Source organism: Vulpes vulpes, chromosome 9 (assembly GCF_048418805.1).
Source record: "Vulpes vulpes isolate BD-2025 chromosome 9, VulVul3, whole genome shotgun sequence".
Lineage (NCBI taxonomy): Eukaryota > Metazoa > Chordata > Mammalia > Carnivora > Canidae > Vulpes > Vulpes vulpes.
The window spans coordinates 48,190,089-48,209,239 of record NC_132788.1 but is presented as its reverse complement, the minus strand read 5'-3'; the positions used below and the strand labels follow the sequence as shown (position 1 = coordinate 48,209,239).

The 19,151-nt window shown below is 35.5% G+C and overlaps 1 protein-coding gene across 1 annotated transcript in view; it reads left to right on the top strand.

Moving 5' to 3' along the window:
• Positions 1–17,843, top strand: part of SOHLH2 (spermatogenesis and oogenesis specific basic helix-loop-helix 2) — a 52,884-nt gene extending 35,041 nt beyond the window's left edge. Inside the window, exons 7-11 of the mRNA XM_072720016.1 lie at positions 8,681–8,828; positions 9,006–9,097; positions 10,173–10,294; positions 15,148–15,404; positions 16,828–17,843. Coding sequence (XP_072576117.1) covers positions 8,681–8,828; positions 9,006–9,097; positions 10,173–10,294; positions 15,148–15,404; positions 16,828–16,848 — 640 coding nt within the window. The 3' untranslated portion in view covers positions 16,849–17,843. The remainder of the gene's footprint in view (positions 1–8,680; positions 8,829–9,005; positions 9,098–10,172; positions 10,295–15,147; positions 15,405–16,827) is intronic.
• The last annotated feature ends 1,308 nt before the right edge of the window (positions 17,844–19,151 follow it).

The following is a 19,151-nucleotide window of genomic DNA, read 5'->3' as shown; positions in this document are numbered from 1 at the left end:
TTTATGGATCATAAATTTGAGTATCATCAATTTGATTCTGTGATTCTTCTCCACATGGTGTTTAGTGTGGTAAGTGTTTAGCTGGTAATGGCCTGTCCAGAGAACCCAGTATCCACACAGATATTCTCTTGGTGGAGGGTGGTTGAGATGGGTTGCTCTCTTTCCCTGTAGTCCCAGCACCTCTCCACATGGTTTCTCCAGCCAGCCAGCCAGACATCTTGCCTGAAAGCTCAGGGTTTAATGAGACCAACACTGAAGCTATGTCTTCTTAAATGCTAGTCTTAGAACTGTTGGTAGTCACTTCTCCAGGTATCTTTGGATTAAAGCAGGCACAGGCCATCAGAGATTCAGAGGGAGAGGAAATTGATCCTACAACTTTATTGAAGATAAATATTTTTCAGTCATTTTAACCTGTAACTATTGTTTTTTCTTTTAGCTCAAATTTTAGATTTTTTTTAGTAAGGCAGCATCTTCACCGTTTGCAAGATTATTTCTGAGTTGCAAAAATTCTTTCTTCATGTTTTTTCTGTATTACCATGTCTTTCCCCTGTATTCTCCCATTCAGTCTTGGCTGCCACAAACAGACAGGTAGAAAGTGTGAGAATACTTTGTTCTTGCATCTGAAGTAGAAACCTCAGCAGCAGACATAACTGCTCCAGATCTGTCAGAGGCTACTTTTGGTTTTTAAGATATTAATAAATTAGAAATAAATCAGCCTTTTATGTATGCCACCATACTTGTTATGTCTGATACTCATCACTTATTTGTGTAAATCATATTTCCATCAGGTATTATTTCCTCAAAGTAAATAATGAAATAAGCTATTTTTACATAAAGGACAAATTGGAGATTTTGATACCAGCAGACCTGCAGGGTGAGAAAACTAAAGGATATTCTTTAGGTTAAATGGAAATGATAGCAAATGGAAAGTTGAATCTTTAGGAAGGGCTAATAGAATCAGAAATGATAAATATGGGAGTAAATATTAGAAAACAGTTTTCTTCTATGTTTAGTTAAAATGCATCAGACTGTTATAAGTGAAAATTATTATGTTGTGGGACTGGTAATACTGTTCACTCTTCAACAAAACAAAAGTTAGGGACACTGATACCCATGCAGTCAAAAAGTTGTGTATGACTTTTGACACCCCCAAAACTTAACTAGTAATATTCTACTAGTGACCAGAAGCCTTACTAATAATATAGACAGTTGATTAACACGTAGTTTTATATATTTATTATATACTGTATTTTTACAATAAAGAAAGTGTTATTAATAAAATCATAAGGAAGATAAAATACATTTATAGTAATATACTGTATTTATTGAAAAAAGTCTGTTTATAAATGGACCCATGCAGTTCAAACCTATGTTGTTCAGGGATCAACTGTATATGTAGATGTAGTACATATGACAATTATAGCATGAAGGATGAGTGGGGCAAAGGTACTTATTACATCATTGCAGAATTTATGTATTTTATATAATGTCATAAAACTTTAACTCTAAATAGACTGTGAAAAGTTATAGTGTAATCCCTGAAGCAACACTAAAGAGATTTATGCATAAGGCATAGCTTTGAAGCCAATAAACAAATTAAAATTGAATTTTAAAAATTATCCAAAAGAAGATAAGATAGGAAGAACAAAAAAGCCAAAGAAACTACAGGGGAAAAAAAACATAAAACAGTAGATCTTTATCCACCTGTATCCAACTTATAGCACAGATTGTCAGAATGAATAGAAACAAACAAACAAACAAAAAAACCCAAAGATTTATCTATCTGTTGTCTCTAGAGACCACTATAAATATAAAGACACAGTAAGGTAAATAAATAGAAAAATATATACTGTGAAACATATGTATAAGACTAGACTGGCTACATTAATACCAAATAAAGTAGACTTCAAGACAACCAGTATCACTTGAAGTAAAGATTAGCTTTTCATAATGATGAAAGAATTGATTTATCAGAATGATACAACAATCACAAATAGTATATGAACTATATTTGAAGCAATAATTCACAGAATTAAAGATACAAATATTAGCAAGCATTATTGGAGATTTTACATCCCTCTCTCAGCAGTTGATAACTAGACAACAAAGATCAGTAAGATATAGAAGATGTGAACAGTATTAGCCACCTTGATCTGGTAGATATTTATAGAACATTATATACAGCAATGGCAGCAGAATACGCTTTCTTTTCAAAGGCACATGGTACATTCACTTAGATAAATTGTATGCTGGGGGGTATAAAACATTTCAATACATTTAAAAGAGTTGAATTCACAAAGAGTATGTTCCCTGACCACAGTGAAGTTAAATTAGAAATCAATAAGAATTAGATATAAAGGAAAACCTCAAATATTTGAAAACATAAAAATATACTTCTAAATAATCCATGGGTAAAAGAACAATATCACAAGAAAAATTAGCAAATATTGCAAACTGAATGATGGTGAGAAAAGATTATTTCAAAATTTGTGAACTGTCAGCTGAAGCAAAGCTATAGAAAACACTATGGCTTTAAATGTTTATATTAGAAAAGGCAAAAGGTCTAAAAATCAATGACCCTTAGGTCATTGGACTCTTAAGTCCATTTTAAGGAGCTAAAAAAAAAAAGTAAATTAAATCCTAAGTAAATAGAGGGGAAATCCCTGGGTGGCTCAGTGGTTTAGCGCCTGAGCTCATGATCCTGGAGTCCTGGGATCAAGTCCCACGTCAGGCTCCCTGCATGGAGCCTGCTTCTCCCTCTGCCTGTGTCTCTGCCTCTCTCTTTCCTGTGTCTTTCATGAATAAATAAATAAAATCTTAAAAAAAAAAAGTAAATAGAAAATGGGGAAATCAGGCAGATGAGGTGAGAGACTTTTACCAATATCTTGAATGAAAAGTGAGAGACTTTTACCAATATCTTGAATGAGGAATTATTGCTATATATCCTGTAATCATTTAAATATAAAAAGGGTATATTATTGAAGAATTTTATGCCAGTAAGCTCAGCCACTTAGACAACATGGACACATTTTTGAAAGACACAATTTACCAACACTGACATCAGATGAAGCAGAAAATCTGAATATCCCTATATAGTAAAGAAATTGAACTTGTTATTAAAAACCTTACCAAAGAGAAAACATTAAGCTTAGGTGGTTTTACTGATGAATTCTGTCAAACATTTAAAGAAGTAATATCAACCTTAAATTCTTACAGAAAATGGAAAAGAGGGAATAATTCCTAACCCATTTCATGAGGCCAGCATAACCCTAAACCTAATGAAGACATTATTTAAAAAAATTACAGACCAATATCGCTCATGAATAGGGACATAAAAATGCTTAACATAATTTTAGCAAATCAAATCAAGTAATATATGAAGATGTAGTACATCATGACCACACCAGATATATCCTAGAAAAGCAAAGCTGATGTAACATTCAAAACATCAATCAATGTAATTCACATTACACAGAATAAAGGAGAAAAAACATATGATCAACAGATTCTGAAAAATTATTTGACTACATTCAGTACTCTTTCAAGTTTAAAAAACACAACAAAACAATCTTTAAGTAAATCATACATGGAAGAAAACCTTTTCAGTCTATTAAAGGGCATCTATGAAAACCTATGGCTAGTATTGTACTTAATGATGAAAATCTGACCATGTTCATTAGATCTGGAAAAAGTAAGGAGTGTACATTTGTACTACTTCTATTCATCATGGACAAAACTATCCTAGCCATTGCAGTTACGTAAGAAAAAGAAATTAAAAGCATACAGATTAAAAAGGAAGAAGCAAAGCTTTCTTATAGATGGCATGAATATTGTGTGAAAAGTGCTAGGATGCCTACAAAACAACCCTATAGAACCAAAAGATTAATTAATGTAGCAAGGTTGCAGGATATAAGGTCAATGTATAAAATTTAATTGTATTTTTATACATGAGTAGCAAACAATTAGAAAATGAAAATTAGGACACCTCCGTGTCTCAGTTAGTTAAGCATCAGACTCCTGGTTTTGGCTCAGGTCATGATCTCAGGGTCATGACATCGAGCCCTGCATTGGGCTCTCTGCTCAGTGTGAAGTCTGCTTGAAATTCTTTCTCCTGCCCCCTACTTGCATTCTTTCTCCTCTCTCTCAAAGAAATAAAATCTTAAAAAAAAAGAATATGCAAATTAAAAATAATTACCTCTTTTTAAAGATTTATTTATGTATTCATGAGAGACAGAAAGAGGCAGAGACATAGGCAGAGAGAGAACCAGGCTCCCTGCAGGCCAATGTGGGACTCTATCCTGAAACTCCGGGATCATGCCCTGAGCCAAAGGCAGATGCTCAACCGCTGAGCCACCCAGGATCCCAAAAATAATTACTTTTACAACAGAGTAAAAAAAGCCTTGTAATACTTAGGAAGAAATATGCAAAAGACACATAGGATCTATACATTGATCACTCAAAATATTTCTGTGAGAAACTAAAGAAAACCTAAATCATGCATTATACCATAACTACAAATTGAAAGAGTCATTATTGTTAAGATAGTAGTTCTCACTGAATTGAAATATAACTTTATTTGAATATGAATCATAATTCCAGTAGGGATTTTTTTTGGGTAAAAATTGATAATCTGATTTAAAAATGGAAAAGAAAAAAATAAAAATGGAAAAGACCTAGAATATAAAAAGACTTAGAATAAAGCAATCTTGAAAAACTACAACAAAATTGGAAGAAACTATCTGACCTCAAGACTTAATATACAGCTACAATAATCAGTATGTTACTATCATAAAGGTTGACCAATAGATCGATGGAACAGAGTATCCTAATACTGGACCCACACATTTGTGTTCACTTGATTTTCAATAAATCACCAGAGCAAACTTATTGGGAAACAAATCTTTTCTATAATTGGTCTTTGAATATCTGGATATCCAAATGGAAAACAATGAATTTTGACCCCTTACTCATACCATATAAAAATTAATTCAATATGGAGCATAGACAGATCTATATTATAAAACTAAAACTATAAAGCTTCTAGAATAGCACTGTTTAGTAGAACTTTCTGCAGTGTTAGGAATGTCCTATATTTGCATCCATTGTCTAATGAAGTAGCTGCTAGTCATTATGTAGTTGTTGAGTTTTTGAAATCTTGTCTATTGAAACAGGAAGTTAATTTTAAATTTTATTTAACTTTAGTTTATATTTAGATAGACTAATGGCTATATATGTCTATGTAGACCGGTCTAATGGGCTATATAGGACAGGACAGCTCTAGAAGAAAGCATAGGAAAATGTCTTCATAAACTGAGGGTGGGCACCTGTTCCTTAGACACAGAAAACAATAACTATAAAAGAAAGAATAGGTGAATTCGACTCATCAAAAATTAAAACTTTTGCTATCAAAACATACTAGTAAGAGAGCAAATCAGCAAAATATAGATGGAGAGAAAATATTTGCAAAACAAATATGCTGACAAAATTCTGGTATTACAAGATACAGTGAAATGATAGGACACTTGCACCCCAACGTTCCATAGCAGAGTGTCCACAATAGCCAAACTGTGGAAGAAGCCACCTTGTCCTTCGACAGATGAATAGATAAAGAAGATGTGGTGTGTGTCCACATACAATGGAATATTACTGAACCATCAGAAAGGATGAATACCTACCATTTGCTTTGACATGGATGGAATGAAGGGTCCTATGCTGAATGAAATAAGTCAGTTGGAGAAAAACAATTACAATATGGTTTCGCTCATATGTGGAATATAAGAAATAGTGAAAGGGACCTTAGGGGAAGAGGAGGAAACTGAGGAAAAGTCAGGATGACAAACCGTGAGACTCCTGACTCTGGGAAACAAAAAAGGGTTGCAGAAGGGGAGGTGGGTGGTGGGATGGGGTAACTGGATGACAGGCATTAAAGAGGGCACATGATAAAATGAGCCCTGGGTGTTACACTGTATGCTGGCAAATTGAATTTAAATAAAAATTTAAAATAAATAATAAAATTCTGGTATTATAGATAATAAAGAACCCCTAAAGATCAATACCAAAAAGATCTGCAGTCCAGTTAAAATGGAGATAAAAATACTTGAACAGACACTTCACAAAGGAAGATATGCAAGTGACCAACAAGCACCAAAAAAAAAAAAAATGCTTAACATAATTTGTTATAGAAATGTAAATGAAAGTATGAGGTACTACCATTTATACCTCAGAAAGGCCAAAATGCTAAAATTAAAACTGCTGACAATATTAAATGTTGTCAAGGATTTGAAACAACAGGAACTCTCATACACTGATGGTGGGAGTGTACAATCATACTATTTTGGGCAAAGTACTACCAGTTTCTTATATATTTATTAAATTAACCCATTAATTCTATTCTTAGATATGTTCCCAGAGAAATAAAAACATGCATTCACAAAAAGATGTACAGAATGATCTAGCAGTTTTATTCATAATGACCAAAAACTGGAAACAGTGGAAGTGTTTATCAGTAAGAGAATGGATAAATAAACTGTGGCATATTTATACTATGGAATACTATTAATAAAAAGGAACAGATTACTGATAATGAACAAATCTCAAAAATATTGTGCTTAGTGAAAGAAATCTTATATCAAATGGTATATGCTTTTAAGTTTTGACTTCTATGAAGTTCAGAGACAGGCAAAACTAATATGAGATGGAAAAATTTCAGAAATGTTGTCCCTTTTGATAAGATTGGGAAGGAATATAAGGAACTTTCAGGAGTTGTGATAGTGTTAATTAGGGTTTTTGTTACATAGTTTTGTGCATTTGTCAAAACTCAACCTTTAAGATTTGTTTATTTGTTTTATGTAACTTTTATTTGAAAAAAATAATTAACTTTCTAGCTAATATGTTTAAGAGTTTAGTGTCTTAAGTTTACAATTTACTTTGAAATGCTTCAGTATAATAAAATGGATCACTGTATGGCCAGTGGGATGATTCATATGTGACAAAGCATGTTCATTGTATATTTTAGGTAGGTGCAGTATATATATGTTCTCTTTACAAATCCTTCTTTCAGCTTTTAAGAATTAATATCTTAAATTCTTTCAGTCTTTCTGTGTCTTTGAACATTTTCCTAATGAATGTTGGAAAAAAATGTAATATGATTTTTTAGTGTAAAAGTGACTTGTACCCAGCAAAAATATTTGGGAAATATAAAAAAATGAAAAGCCCAACCATCCAGAAATAACTATTACTTGATGGTTTTGCTTTCAAGTCTTTTTATGTGCTTTATTTTTACTTTAATGTCTGTGATCATATTTTATATATTTCCTTATGTTTTATACTTATATCCTATAAAATATTCTGTTTTTCCCGAGTAAGGTTTATAGCATATCATTTCCCCTGCCAGATAGTATTCTACTGAGTTAGTATACTATAGATTACTTAAGTACCCATCTATTTTGTGTGTTTAGGGTTTTTTTTATGTCTTACTGATATACCACTATAATGGATATTATTTCGCAGAAAGTTTGTTCTGTTTTAGGCCCTAGTAAGTGGAAGTACCACATCAAAGGGTATGAAAAATTTCAAAAAAAAAAAAAAAAAAAAAAGAAAAAGAAAAAAAGAAAAAAGAAAAATTTCAAAGCTCTTCATACACATTGTCAAATTGTTGACCTTTTTTTCTAGAATAGTCCCTGAGGTACCTCTATAGAACCCTAAAAGAGGTTGCTCAAAGTTAAGACACCACTGACCTAGAATATTTGAGTTATTCACAGGTTATATATCAAATTGCATTTTCTTTAAGATTTTTTTCTGAGAGAGTGTGAGAGCATAAAAAAGGGAGGAAGACACAGAACTCCTAGAAGACTCCCTATTTTTTAATGGATTTTTTTTCCATTTTGAGGCCACAGATTCCTGCTGGTAATTGGCAGAACCACCATTTGACTACGTGTGTGTGTGTGTGTGTGTGTGTGTGTGTGTGTGTGTGAAGGTAATGAACAAATCTGTGTAGCACAAAACAGGTGTTTAATAATGTTGGTTAAATGAATGCATGCATAAATGAAGGTACCAAAGGCTTAGATTTACATTTCCTGTGCATTTCCTCTCAGAACTGTGAAAGACTTAGGTTATCAGGCTGATACTAGCCTGAACGATGTTCTCATTTGCATATTGGTTTTTTGTTTCGTTCTCATGTCTACCTCATGAAGAAAGCAGCTTTCTGATTTTTCTTTGGCTCAGAACACAGAGTTACATGTAAAGCCCATGTAATTACAAGATACTAACTGATCTGTTTTTGGAAGTGTGGTCCAGGTCACAGTGACATGAATTGTCTCTTGTTTTTTGTCTCCTAGGCTCTAGTGTGAATCACAAAAGCACTTATGTGTAGCATGCCTCTCTATCCTCTGAGGGAGGTTTCCACAGGCAGGGTCATCCTCCACACTGCAGCAGGCCCGGGGCAAGGGAACTGGGACTACCGTCACCACAACATTGTGCTTGACAGCAGTGTGAGCTGATGCCCTAGGAAGCTTTGTGGTTCCAGGGCCTGGGGAAGCTGCTGGCTTAGGGACATGGCCTTTCTGTGAAAGAGACTAGATGGGAAGGGAGGTAGTTCCTCTGGAAACAAACCCAACAGGAAGGATTGTTTGTCCTTGTGTATAAGGAAGAAAATGAGACTAATTATCCTTTCTCTGCTCAGAGAACGAATCAAGTATTGCTGTGAGCAGCTGCGTACTCTGTTGCCATATATAAAGGGGAGAAAGAATGACACGGCTTCTATTCTTGAGGCAACCGTTGATTATGTGAAGTACATCCGGGAGAAAATCCCTCCAGCTATTATGGGCCAGGTATTTGACTCCAAGCCCTTGAATTTTATCCTCATATATAGTGCTTTAAAGCCATAGTTTTATTTTTTATAATTGGAAATATATGTGTGTTTGTATATATGAAAAAATATCTGTATCTAAAAAGATTTCTCTCTCTCTCTCTCTCTCTCTCTCTCTTTCTCTCTCTCTCTCTCTTAGATTACAGAGGTACTTCAGAGCAATAGGAGGTTTTGTAAGAAACAGCAAATGTCCATCCAGCTGTCCTTTCCAGGCACAATCATGGCACAAAGGTATGATGAGGGCTCTTGTGCATTGAAAGTTGGCTTGTTACTTTCCTCTGATGCTAATACTAGAAGTATTGTAGACAGACACTGAATCCACCTGTAATGAAAACTCAGGTTTTTCATTCAGAATCAGTGAGCTTGGGAAGCCCCGGTGGCTCAGCGGTTTAGCACCGCCTTCAGTCCAGGACATGATCCTGGAGACCCGGGATTGAGTCCCACATTGGGCTCCCTGCATGGAGCCTGCTTCTCCCTCTGCCTGTGTCTCTGCCTCTTTGTATGTGTGTGTGTCTCTCATGAATAAATAAATAAAAATCTTAAAAAAAAAAAAAGAATCAGTGAGCTTGGGGTACCTAGGTGGCTCAGTCATTTAAATATCCAGATCTTGATTTCAGCTCAAATCATGATCTCAGAGTGATGAGACCAAGCCCTGCATTGGGATCTGCCCTGGCCATGGAGCCTGCTTGAAATTCTCTCTCTCTCTCTGCCCCTCTAAGCGCCCCCCTCACCATGCATACACACATGTGCAAGCACTCTCTCTGTCTCAAAATCAGTGAACTCTTCCCATTGCCAATGTGTGTCATTTAGTCACAGTGATAAAATATATAATATTCTCAGTCCCATTATCCTTTCATCATTTGACTCACTTCTATTTCTTCTCTTATAAATTCCAAAGATCTTAAAGTAATGTTTTATCTGTAGTGATGATCATGACTGGCAGACCCACAGGGGCAGGATGCATTCTAGCATTCCTCTGTTATAGGAGGTCATGGGCCCTGGAGCAGTCCAGACCTGTTTTAGTTGGGAGTTTTTGAAGAATATGCTAATACAAAATGTGACATGCCAAATGAATGTCCCTTATTTAATATTATTAGAATACATAAGCAAGGAAAAACTATAAAGCAAATCATTCCTCCATACCCGAAATTATCATCATGAATCCTATTCAAACCATTTGTTCTTATGCCTAAATCATCCATAGTTTAGGCTCTGTGGACTTGAGTGATAGTAGAACAACTGAACTCAGCAGTATGCATGTTGTCTTCCTTGAGAATTGTATAAAGTGGTTTTTCTGTCATTTAAGGGAAAATGGTGTGTTGACAAGCACTTATTCACCTATGAGAGGGATCAGATTCCTGGCTAATAAGTGCTTGAATGTGTACTCTGTTCCTGCCTCAGGGGGCTCCTTGGATGAACCTGTAAGAGGTGAGTTCCACCTGATAACCTGTGTGGTTGTAGTATGCTTGGGTTACGTGGATGTCCTAAGCACTCCTGTGTTCCTGTACATTCACTGCTGTAGCCAGGGAAAGGAGTAGGGCTAGAAGGTTATACCATGAGTCCTTTTGGTGTTGCCTGTTTCAGGTACACAAGATGGCCACAGGCATTCATATGGTGTTATCTCAGAAATTGAGCTCAAAATTGACCATTGTTACTGGAAACCTCATCTCCTTTTTATGGAGGGGTAATTGACATATAACATTATATTAGCTTCAGGTATACAAGATGACGATTTGTTATTTATATACAGTGTGAAATGATCACCGCAGTAAGATTATAATATTCTTTTTCTTGTGATGAGAACTTTTAAGATCTAGTCCCTCAGCAACTTTCAAATATATGGTACAGTATTATTGATTGTAATCACCATGCTGTACACTATATCCCCATGACTTTTCTATTTTGTACCAGGAAGTTTTATACCTGGTTAAAGTATATACCAGTTTGACTGGTTTCACCCATTTCATTCCCCAAGCCCCACCTCTGGAAACCACCAGTTTGTTCTGTGTATCTCTGAGCTTGATTTTTATGTGCTTATTTTTTGAGATTCTGTATATAAATGAGATCATACAGTATTTCTCTTTCTCTAACTTATTTCACAAAGCATAATGCCCGTAAGGTCCATCTATATTGTCATAAATGGCAAGATTTCATTCTTTTTTATGGCTGAATAATATTTCAGTGTGTGTGTGTTTATAGATCTATATCTATCACATTTTCTTTACCCATTTATCTATCAATGGATACTTAGGTTCTTGGCACTTGTCAATGATGCTGCAATGAACAAAGAGGTGCCTATATCTTTTTGAGTTAGTATTTTTATATTCTTTGGATAAATACCCAGAAACAGGATTGCTGGATCATATAGTAACACTATTTTAATTTTTTTGAGGAACCTCCATACTGTTTTCCAGTGGCTACATCAATTTACATCCCCACCAACAGTTCACAAATATATATATCCTTACTAACACTTATTATCTCTTATCTTTTTTGATAATAGCCATTCTGATGGGTGTGAGGTAATATCTCATTGTGGTTTTGATTTACATTTCCTTGATGATTAATGATGTTGAGTATCTTAGCCATTAGCCACTTTATGTCTTCTTTGGAAAAATACCTATTTAGATGCTCTATCCATGTTTAAATCAGTTTGTTTCTTTGATATTGACTTATAGGAGTTCTTTATGTATTTTGGATATTAACCCCTTACCAGATATATGACTTGCAAATGTTTTCTCCCATCCCATAGGTTTCCTTTTCATTTGATTGATGGTTTCCTTTGCTGTGCAGAAGATTTTTGGCTTGATATTACAGTCCCACTTGTCTATTTTTGCTTTTGTTGCCTTTCCTTTTGGTGTCAAATCCACAAAATCATCTCCAAGACCAGTGTCAAGAAGCTTACTCGCTGTTTTCTTCTAGGAGTTTTATGGTTTCAGGTTTTATGTTTAGTCTTCAATCTATTTTGAGTTAATTTTTGTGTATGGTGTAAGATAGGCATCCAGTTTCATTCTTTTGCATATTACTGATCGATGATAAGCACTTAGGTGACTTTGTTACATGTTACAAATTAATTGAGTACTATGTACTGAGCATTTAGCATATTGACTATTTACCTCCTTCACATCTTTGCTAACATGTCACCTTCTCAGTGAGTCTCAACCACTCAATTAAAAATGCATACTCCTTTCCAGCATCACATAGTGCATGAGACTTCTTATATACTTTCTCTACTCTATTTTTTTTCCTAGCACGTATTTCCTTCTAATATTCTTTACCTTGGATATGGTCTTTTTTTTAAATTAAAATTATTTATTTATTTATTTATTTATTTATTTATTTATTTTTATAGATCTTGGATATGGTCTTTTTTTATTAAAAATTTTTATTTATTTTTATAGATCTTACTCATGAGAGATACGGGGCGGGGGGGAATCAGGCTCCCTACAAGGAGCCAAGGAGCCCCATGCAGGACTCAATCCCAGATCCCAGGATCACGCCCTGAGCCAAAGACAGATGCTTAACCACTGAGCCACCCAGGTGTCCCACTTGGATATTTCTTATTGCCTGTCTTCTCTCACTGGAATAACAATTCTGTGAAGACAAGGAATTTTTTTTTTTGCCTGTTCTGTTCATTGCTGTATTTCTAGTACCTAGAGCAATGACTAGCATACAGTCTGTACTCAAGAAACCTTCCCTATATGCATATTCCTTGTGGAACAAGTATTTACCCACTGGGAGGCATTACTTATGTTATAAAGTCCAGGCATGCCCATGTACTTGTAGAAATAAGAAGATAGAAAAAGGCAGAGCCAGAGTAAAAGAACACTGCTACCAGCTTGTGACTTTTCTATTCTTGAAGGTTATTCTTCACTGAGAGCCCAGTAAGGTACCGCACTGCTAATCTTCATGTTGGTTGCTAGGTGACAGGACACGCTTACCTCTGTCTTCCGTGCCCAGGTCTGAGGTCACTCTTGTGCTGACTTCTTTGAAAGGATTCCACTTGTTTACTTCACCTCTCCTTATCTGGGAATGTTCTTTCCATGCTGTGCCTGGGGAACTCCCTTAGTTCTCAGCTTAAATGTCCCTCCTTGAAAAATGGAGGCATGAGAATAAAGATGCTTCCTTATTCCTACGAAGCTGGCAAATTAGTAGCAGAGAAAGTTACAAAAGCAAAATATGATTCCTGTGGTACTTTGAATGCTAGAGTAGAGGCACTGTGCATAACATGTGGACGTAGTCAAAGCCATAGGAACAAATGATGTTACTAGGGATGCTGACTAAAGTCAAAAGAGAAAGAGACCAAAAATAGAATATAGCTCTCCTTGTTCTAAAATCAAATTAAGCTTCAGGGTGTTTTATTAGTTAATTTAGACTTTTCTCCTGACTTAGGGGAGAAGGGAGAAGAAGAGAGGAAAAAGTAGCCATGAGCCATGATTAATCTACTTCAAGGAGTGGTGGCTGAATATCACCCAGAATGATTATGTCAGCTTAGATTAAATTAGCAAGAGGTCAGGCCCCAGGCATATGCCTGTCAGTGTTACCTCTTGGACATCCAGTGCTTACTTCTGCGTTCTCACTATTTATGTTCTGCAGAAACTCTGAAGCACTGTTTTCCTGGTGCTAAGTTCAGGCCTCTCTGTGCCCCAGCGTCTCTCGGTTTTCATCACCTAAAGCAGCTGCTCCCATGAAGACACAGATATGCTAGGACCATAGACTTTACGCCATGTTCAACTTGGAGAAGACCTTGAAGGTCGTTAAGTCAGACCCTCCAATTTGAATTTTATTTATACATGGTTTTCTATTTGGAAAGCAATATTAGTCCTTCTTGAGCCCAGCTAATCACTGTTCGTTTTTAATATATTTCCTTCAAGTCTTTTTCTGGGTATATATTTCTACAATAGTACTCACATTGGACATCCTGACTTTATTGCCTTCTTCTTGTACTTAACGTCGTGTCATATACACTTTAACTTTTTATTTTGTAGCCCTTACCACCATTTTAATGAATTTAGTGGTTTATCAAATAATTTCTAGAAAAGTCTTCTTAATGATCTTCCAGTTGCTACTTTAGTGTTTGTAGTTTTGTGGGGAGAGTGATTCTATCTATAATATAGGAGATATTTCCCTATACATAGATTTTTCTATATTTTGGACTTTTCCTTGGGCTAGATACGTGGAAGTGTGTAATGAATGAGTTCCAGAATGTCAGCACATAATATAGCTCATAATGCAGATTGCCAAATTGTTTTTGAAAGAGTCCTGGAACAGTTAAAATCAGTTAAGTCTTCCAAAGTCACTTTCACCACCTAGGTCAATAAATTGAAGGCTGGATAAGTGAAATGACCTCGTGATGTCACCAGGTATCTGTTAATGTCTGACTTGTAACACAGAAGCACTGATCTAGTTCAGTGTTTAGATTTTATTAGGTTCCCTTACCTGTTTTTTTCCATAAATCTCTGTACATATTTGCCAAAATGATTTTTCACAAATATTCTAGATACATTTGTATGTAAAATAGACAAAAATGTCTTTACTTTCATTATTATTAATATCCAAAAGAAAATAAGTAGGTATTCACAGTGTTACTTCAGATTCACATTGGTAACATTCATAGCATATTTTTAAATCTTTTCATGCATTATAGTTACCATATAGAATATAGATACATAATTATACAACCCACTTCGTTGAAAGAAAATCAGCCAAACTTTGTGACTGACTAGAGTTCTACTTTCCAACATTCTCCCTTGCTTTGTAGGGGTCATAGGGATAGCCACAATTTTCATTTGGTGAAAGCCACACACACATACATACACACACAGGCACAGATATCTGATGCTCCTCTAAACTCTGTCTTTTGGGGCACCTGGGTGGCTCAGTGGATGAGCGTCTGCCTTTGGCTCAGGTCATGATCCCAGGGTCCTGGGATTGAGTCGTTCATCAGGCTCCCTGCAGGGAGCCTGCTTCTCCCTCTGCCTATGTCTCTGCCTCTCTCTCTCTCTCTCTCTTTATATCTCATTCATAAATAAATAAATAAATAAATAAATAAAATAAACTCTGTCTTTTGATGACATAGTAACACTGATTTATAGTATGTGTGTTGCACTAGCTGCCACTGCTAACAAGTTGACTGTATTTTTCCATCAGCATTGGAGTATATGAGTAGTATAAATTTATAACATCAGGAAATGAAATAGAGGACAATTGATTTCAATACAGTAATTCCAAGTTACAGAGTTGTGAATACTGATGGGTATTTGTTTTCTATTTTCTTAAAGGTCAGTCCAGCTCTACTTCAGAGAATGCAATTGGTGATATGTATAAAACTCGAATTCCCAGCAAAGCTCTCTCTCTTAATTCTTTCCATGCTGTCAGATACTATTCTAAAGTCATCCCTTCCTATGATGCAGCTGCCATAACAAATCAGAACATTTCAGTTCATTTTCCATCAGCTGTTCCTAAAGTCTCAAAGTTTCTTCCTCAGCACTGCAATTCTGTGCTGGGCCAGACGTGCACAACACATCCCAACTGTCTGGTAAGTCCTCTGGGATCTTCAATCAGATTGGATTCTTTCATTCCAGCCATTAGGGTCCTCTAGCTTGTATTTCATTGTTAGTAGTCTGATCAGAAGTCTTTTAGATTGGGACCAGATGCATTTAACTCAGGCTCTCACTCCCCATACTGCAGGGCTGGTATTTAGATATCCAGAATTAGTAAATCTGGATGTGGCACTGCTAACTGTGACTGTTAGTGGCCAAGTGGGACCTCATGTCCTCCAGAGCCCCTCCAGCCCCTCTGCTTCTATGATGCCACATCCCATTTCACCAGCCTCCCCCTCAACTGGCCCCCTAACTGGCTGCTGCTTTATCTCTTTGGCTGGGAGTAGTCAATCATACTAAATGAAAATCTGATCTTCCAACATGAATTGGGCTGATTTCAGATTCTAGATGTCCTCGTGTCACAGATATTTATGGAGCATCCATTCTGTTCTAGCATTGTGGTAAGCACCAAGAATATAATGTATAGAAAGATGTGATCCCTGCCTTAGTGTCATAGGGATGCAGACATAGAAGCAAGCAATTGTGATGCCCCCTGGGGCATGTAGAAGGAGCACTCTAGTATATGTAGTATAATCTAGAATATACTATCTAAGCTGAGATCTGAAGAATAAGAATTAGCCAAGTAGAGCTATTGGGAGTAAGGAGGGCAAAAGGATTCTAGGCAGATGAATAGGTATTTATAAACAATGTTATTTTTTTTTAAAAAATGTTTCAAGTTTTTATTTAAATCCTTGTTAGTTATATAAAAAATATATCTTTATTTTTTGGAAGAATTTTTTAGGAGAAGATCCAAACCAGCCTGGCCTTTTTAAATAGACTTCTGATAACCATAATATAGTTACTAATACTTTTGCATATTAATAATAACATGTTTTGAGCACTCAATAAGTAATGTGCTAAATACTATGTGTACTTAATGTGGATGATTTAATGAATCCTTGAAACAATCCTTTGAGGTAGGTACTATTATTATTTTCCATACGACATCTTTAAAATGGGAATAATAATGACCTTCCCAAAAAACATTTATGAGAAAAATATTTTAAAGATAATTACAAAGAAATTTTGAAATATAAATTATCTACATTTATAATACTATTGCTAATGATCATCAGTATACCAACAGTAAAACCAGGGTAAATGAAAAAGATTGAAACTTTTTTTCAAGTGTAGACCTATACTTCTGTGTGTAGTTTTTTTGTTGGAGAATTGTTGTAAGACAACAGTTACTTTTAATAACAATAAAAATACATATTTTAATGGGCTTATTCACCTGAAGATTCCACATGATTTTATAAATCATTTCATATTGCTTTAGGACATAGAAAATATATTTGTGACATTATGAGTAAGAACAGGCCAGGATTCAATTAATGTGATTTTCTTTCCCCTTTGCAGCAGCAGTTTTGGGCATATTAATAGCACATGTTTGAAATTCACACTCTAGACCACCTGTTGGTTGCAGTTTGACAATACAGGAAGAATGGAACAAAGACTGATCTTGAAAGCTACACCCAGAGACCTAATATCAAAAGAGTTTGCACTCTGTGGCTTCTGATAAATGTGCTAAAAGCTTCTGCAGATAGATAGCAAAAGTGCTAGCCATCCGCTTTCACTTATCTTCATATATACTTGGATCTCCCCCAGCCAGAACACCACAAAAACAAATGGCCTGGTGACCTGGACTTTTTTTTTTTTTTTTTTCAAAAAAGATTCCACAATTTATGATCCACTATAAGGAAGGTCCAGATTAGGGAGGTACTTTGATGGTCCAGCATGAGTGTAGATGTTGCAATCTGATTCTTATTTTTAGTATCACTGTGAATTACTGTCTCTCATTTCTAGGTGGTATCTTTCTAGATTTGACATTTTAGAGAGCTTCCTTTGTTATTCACTATTCAAACTAAGATATCTTAGTTTGAGAGAGGTGTTTATCTCCTTACTTGACTCCTAATGAATAAATTAATGTGTTTGTTTTTGCATTTGATAATCCCTTGAGTGAAATGATAGCTAATAGGTAGATTTTTCTTTCTGGATCTTCATTTACAGCCTAATAGATCTTTCTTTGTTTTTCACCTTCTCCTCGCAACTGGTATTAGAAAAGACTGCCGAAAGTTAGGGGAGAAAAATATTTGTTTTATATTTCACTGAAATGTTCTTATGCATTATATAAGTTTTATTGTTAAAGAAAATATTTTTTGACCCTGAAAATGCTAATCTATCTTTGTTTTGTTTAATAAATGTGTTCCCTCTTTTAGTAGTACAATGTAGGGAATTTAATTTTACTTTTTGAAAAGTAAGATTAGGCATAGCCTAATTTTTATGTTAAATTGTATAATTTTTCTTTGAGGATGCCATGATGATGGAACCTGTAGATGTTTGACAAACTTTATAAAGGAACTAAAAGTTTCCAATTAAGATTCTATGCTTATTATTACAAATGTGTGCTTGACTGTTTATATGCTTGTTTTTAGGAGTGATTGCTTATTAGACATTGTAAGAAAACCTGTTGAGGCATTTTGGGCACTTGAGACCACTTCCTATGTTCACAACTTATCTTTGTTGTTACTGGGACTTTTACTTTGCATCAGAATTTCCTTAGGTACACATGTGGATCATGAGAGACAGCCTGTGGCTGGGAAGTCAGCAGAAGACCTCAAGAGTCCTGGCTCCTTGCTGTTCTCAGACCCCCTTTTCCTTTCAATATGAAGAGCAAGGCTACTAGATTGATTGTTAAAGCTCTGTTTTTTCCAGTGCTGCTTCCCATGATCCTGAACTTCATGCAGGTGTCCAAGTTTGTTTCTAAATTATGCTCTTCCCAGTAAGTTCAACTCTCAGCCAAGGAAAAAGAAACAGTTGGGCTTTAGCCCATTTAAAAAAAAAAAAAGCCGGACTTTCCTTTGTGGAACCAAGTTGGCTGGTCATGAGACAGTTGAAGTATTACTTTTGCAATGAAAAAGGTGCAAGAAGTTTGCCTAGAAAAAGTGACAGCTTGCAGGTTTCACACTGGTGATACAGCAGACACTGGCCCTGTATGAACAAGGAGGAAGGGTGGAAACAAACATTTATTGAGCTCTTCCTGTGGCCAGAGAAATTATTAGACTTTTTCCCAAGGGAAAAACTAAGGACTTAGTCTTGATCACTTCTGTATTTTCAACGTCAGCCATCTTGCTGGTTGGATGAATGGATGGATGCACAGGTGCTTGGATGTGGAGACAAGAGGTGTAGGGTGTGAGTTTGAGTAATGACTATGATAGAGGAAAGCAAGAGACAAAGTCAAGTACTTAGGAACCCATGTGAAGTAAAGATAGATGGAAGAATGAAAGTTAATGTGTAGCCATCAGTATAGTTTTCATTAATGGTTTATCAATCTGATTACACGTATTTCCTTCCCTTCTCTTCAAATATATGAATTAGATGGTCTCCCAGCATGGCAGAAATGACAGTAATTGGTAATGTTTATAAACACAACTTTCGTATGTTTAAAGGAGAACACTCAAATATTGAATAACTCAGGAATTATTCGGTCACTTATTTGTTCAGCAATTATTTCTTTGAGAGGTACTGTCTTAAATGCTGGAGATACAGCTATAAATGAGGCATAGTCTTTTTTACCTTCTATATCCAGGAGCATGGAGTCTACTGGGAGAGACAAGTAAAACAGATTTATGGTGGAGTTTGGTGAATGCTGTGACAGGGGAGAATATGAGTACTACTGGGGT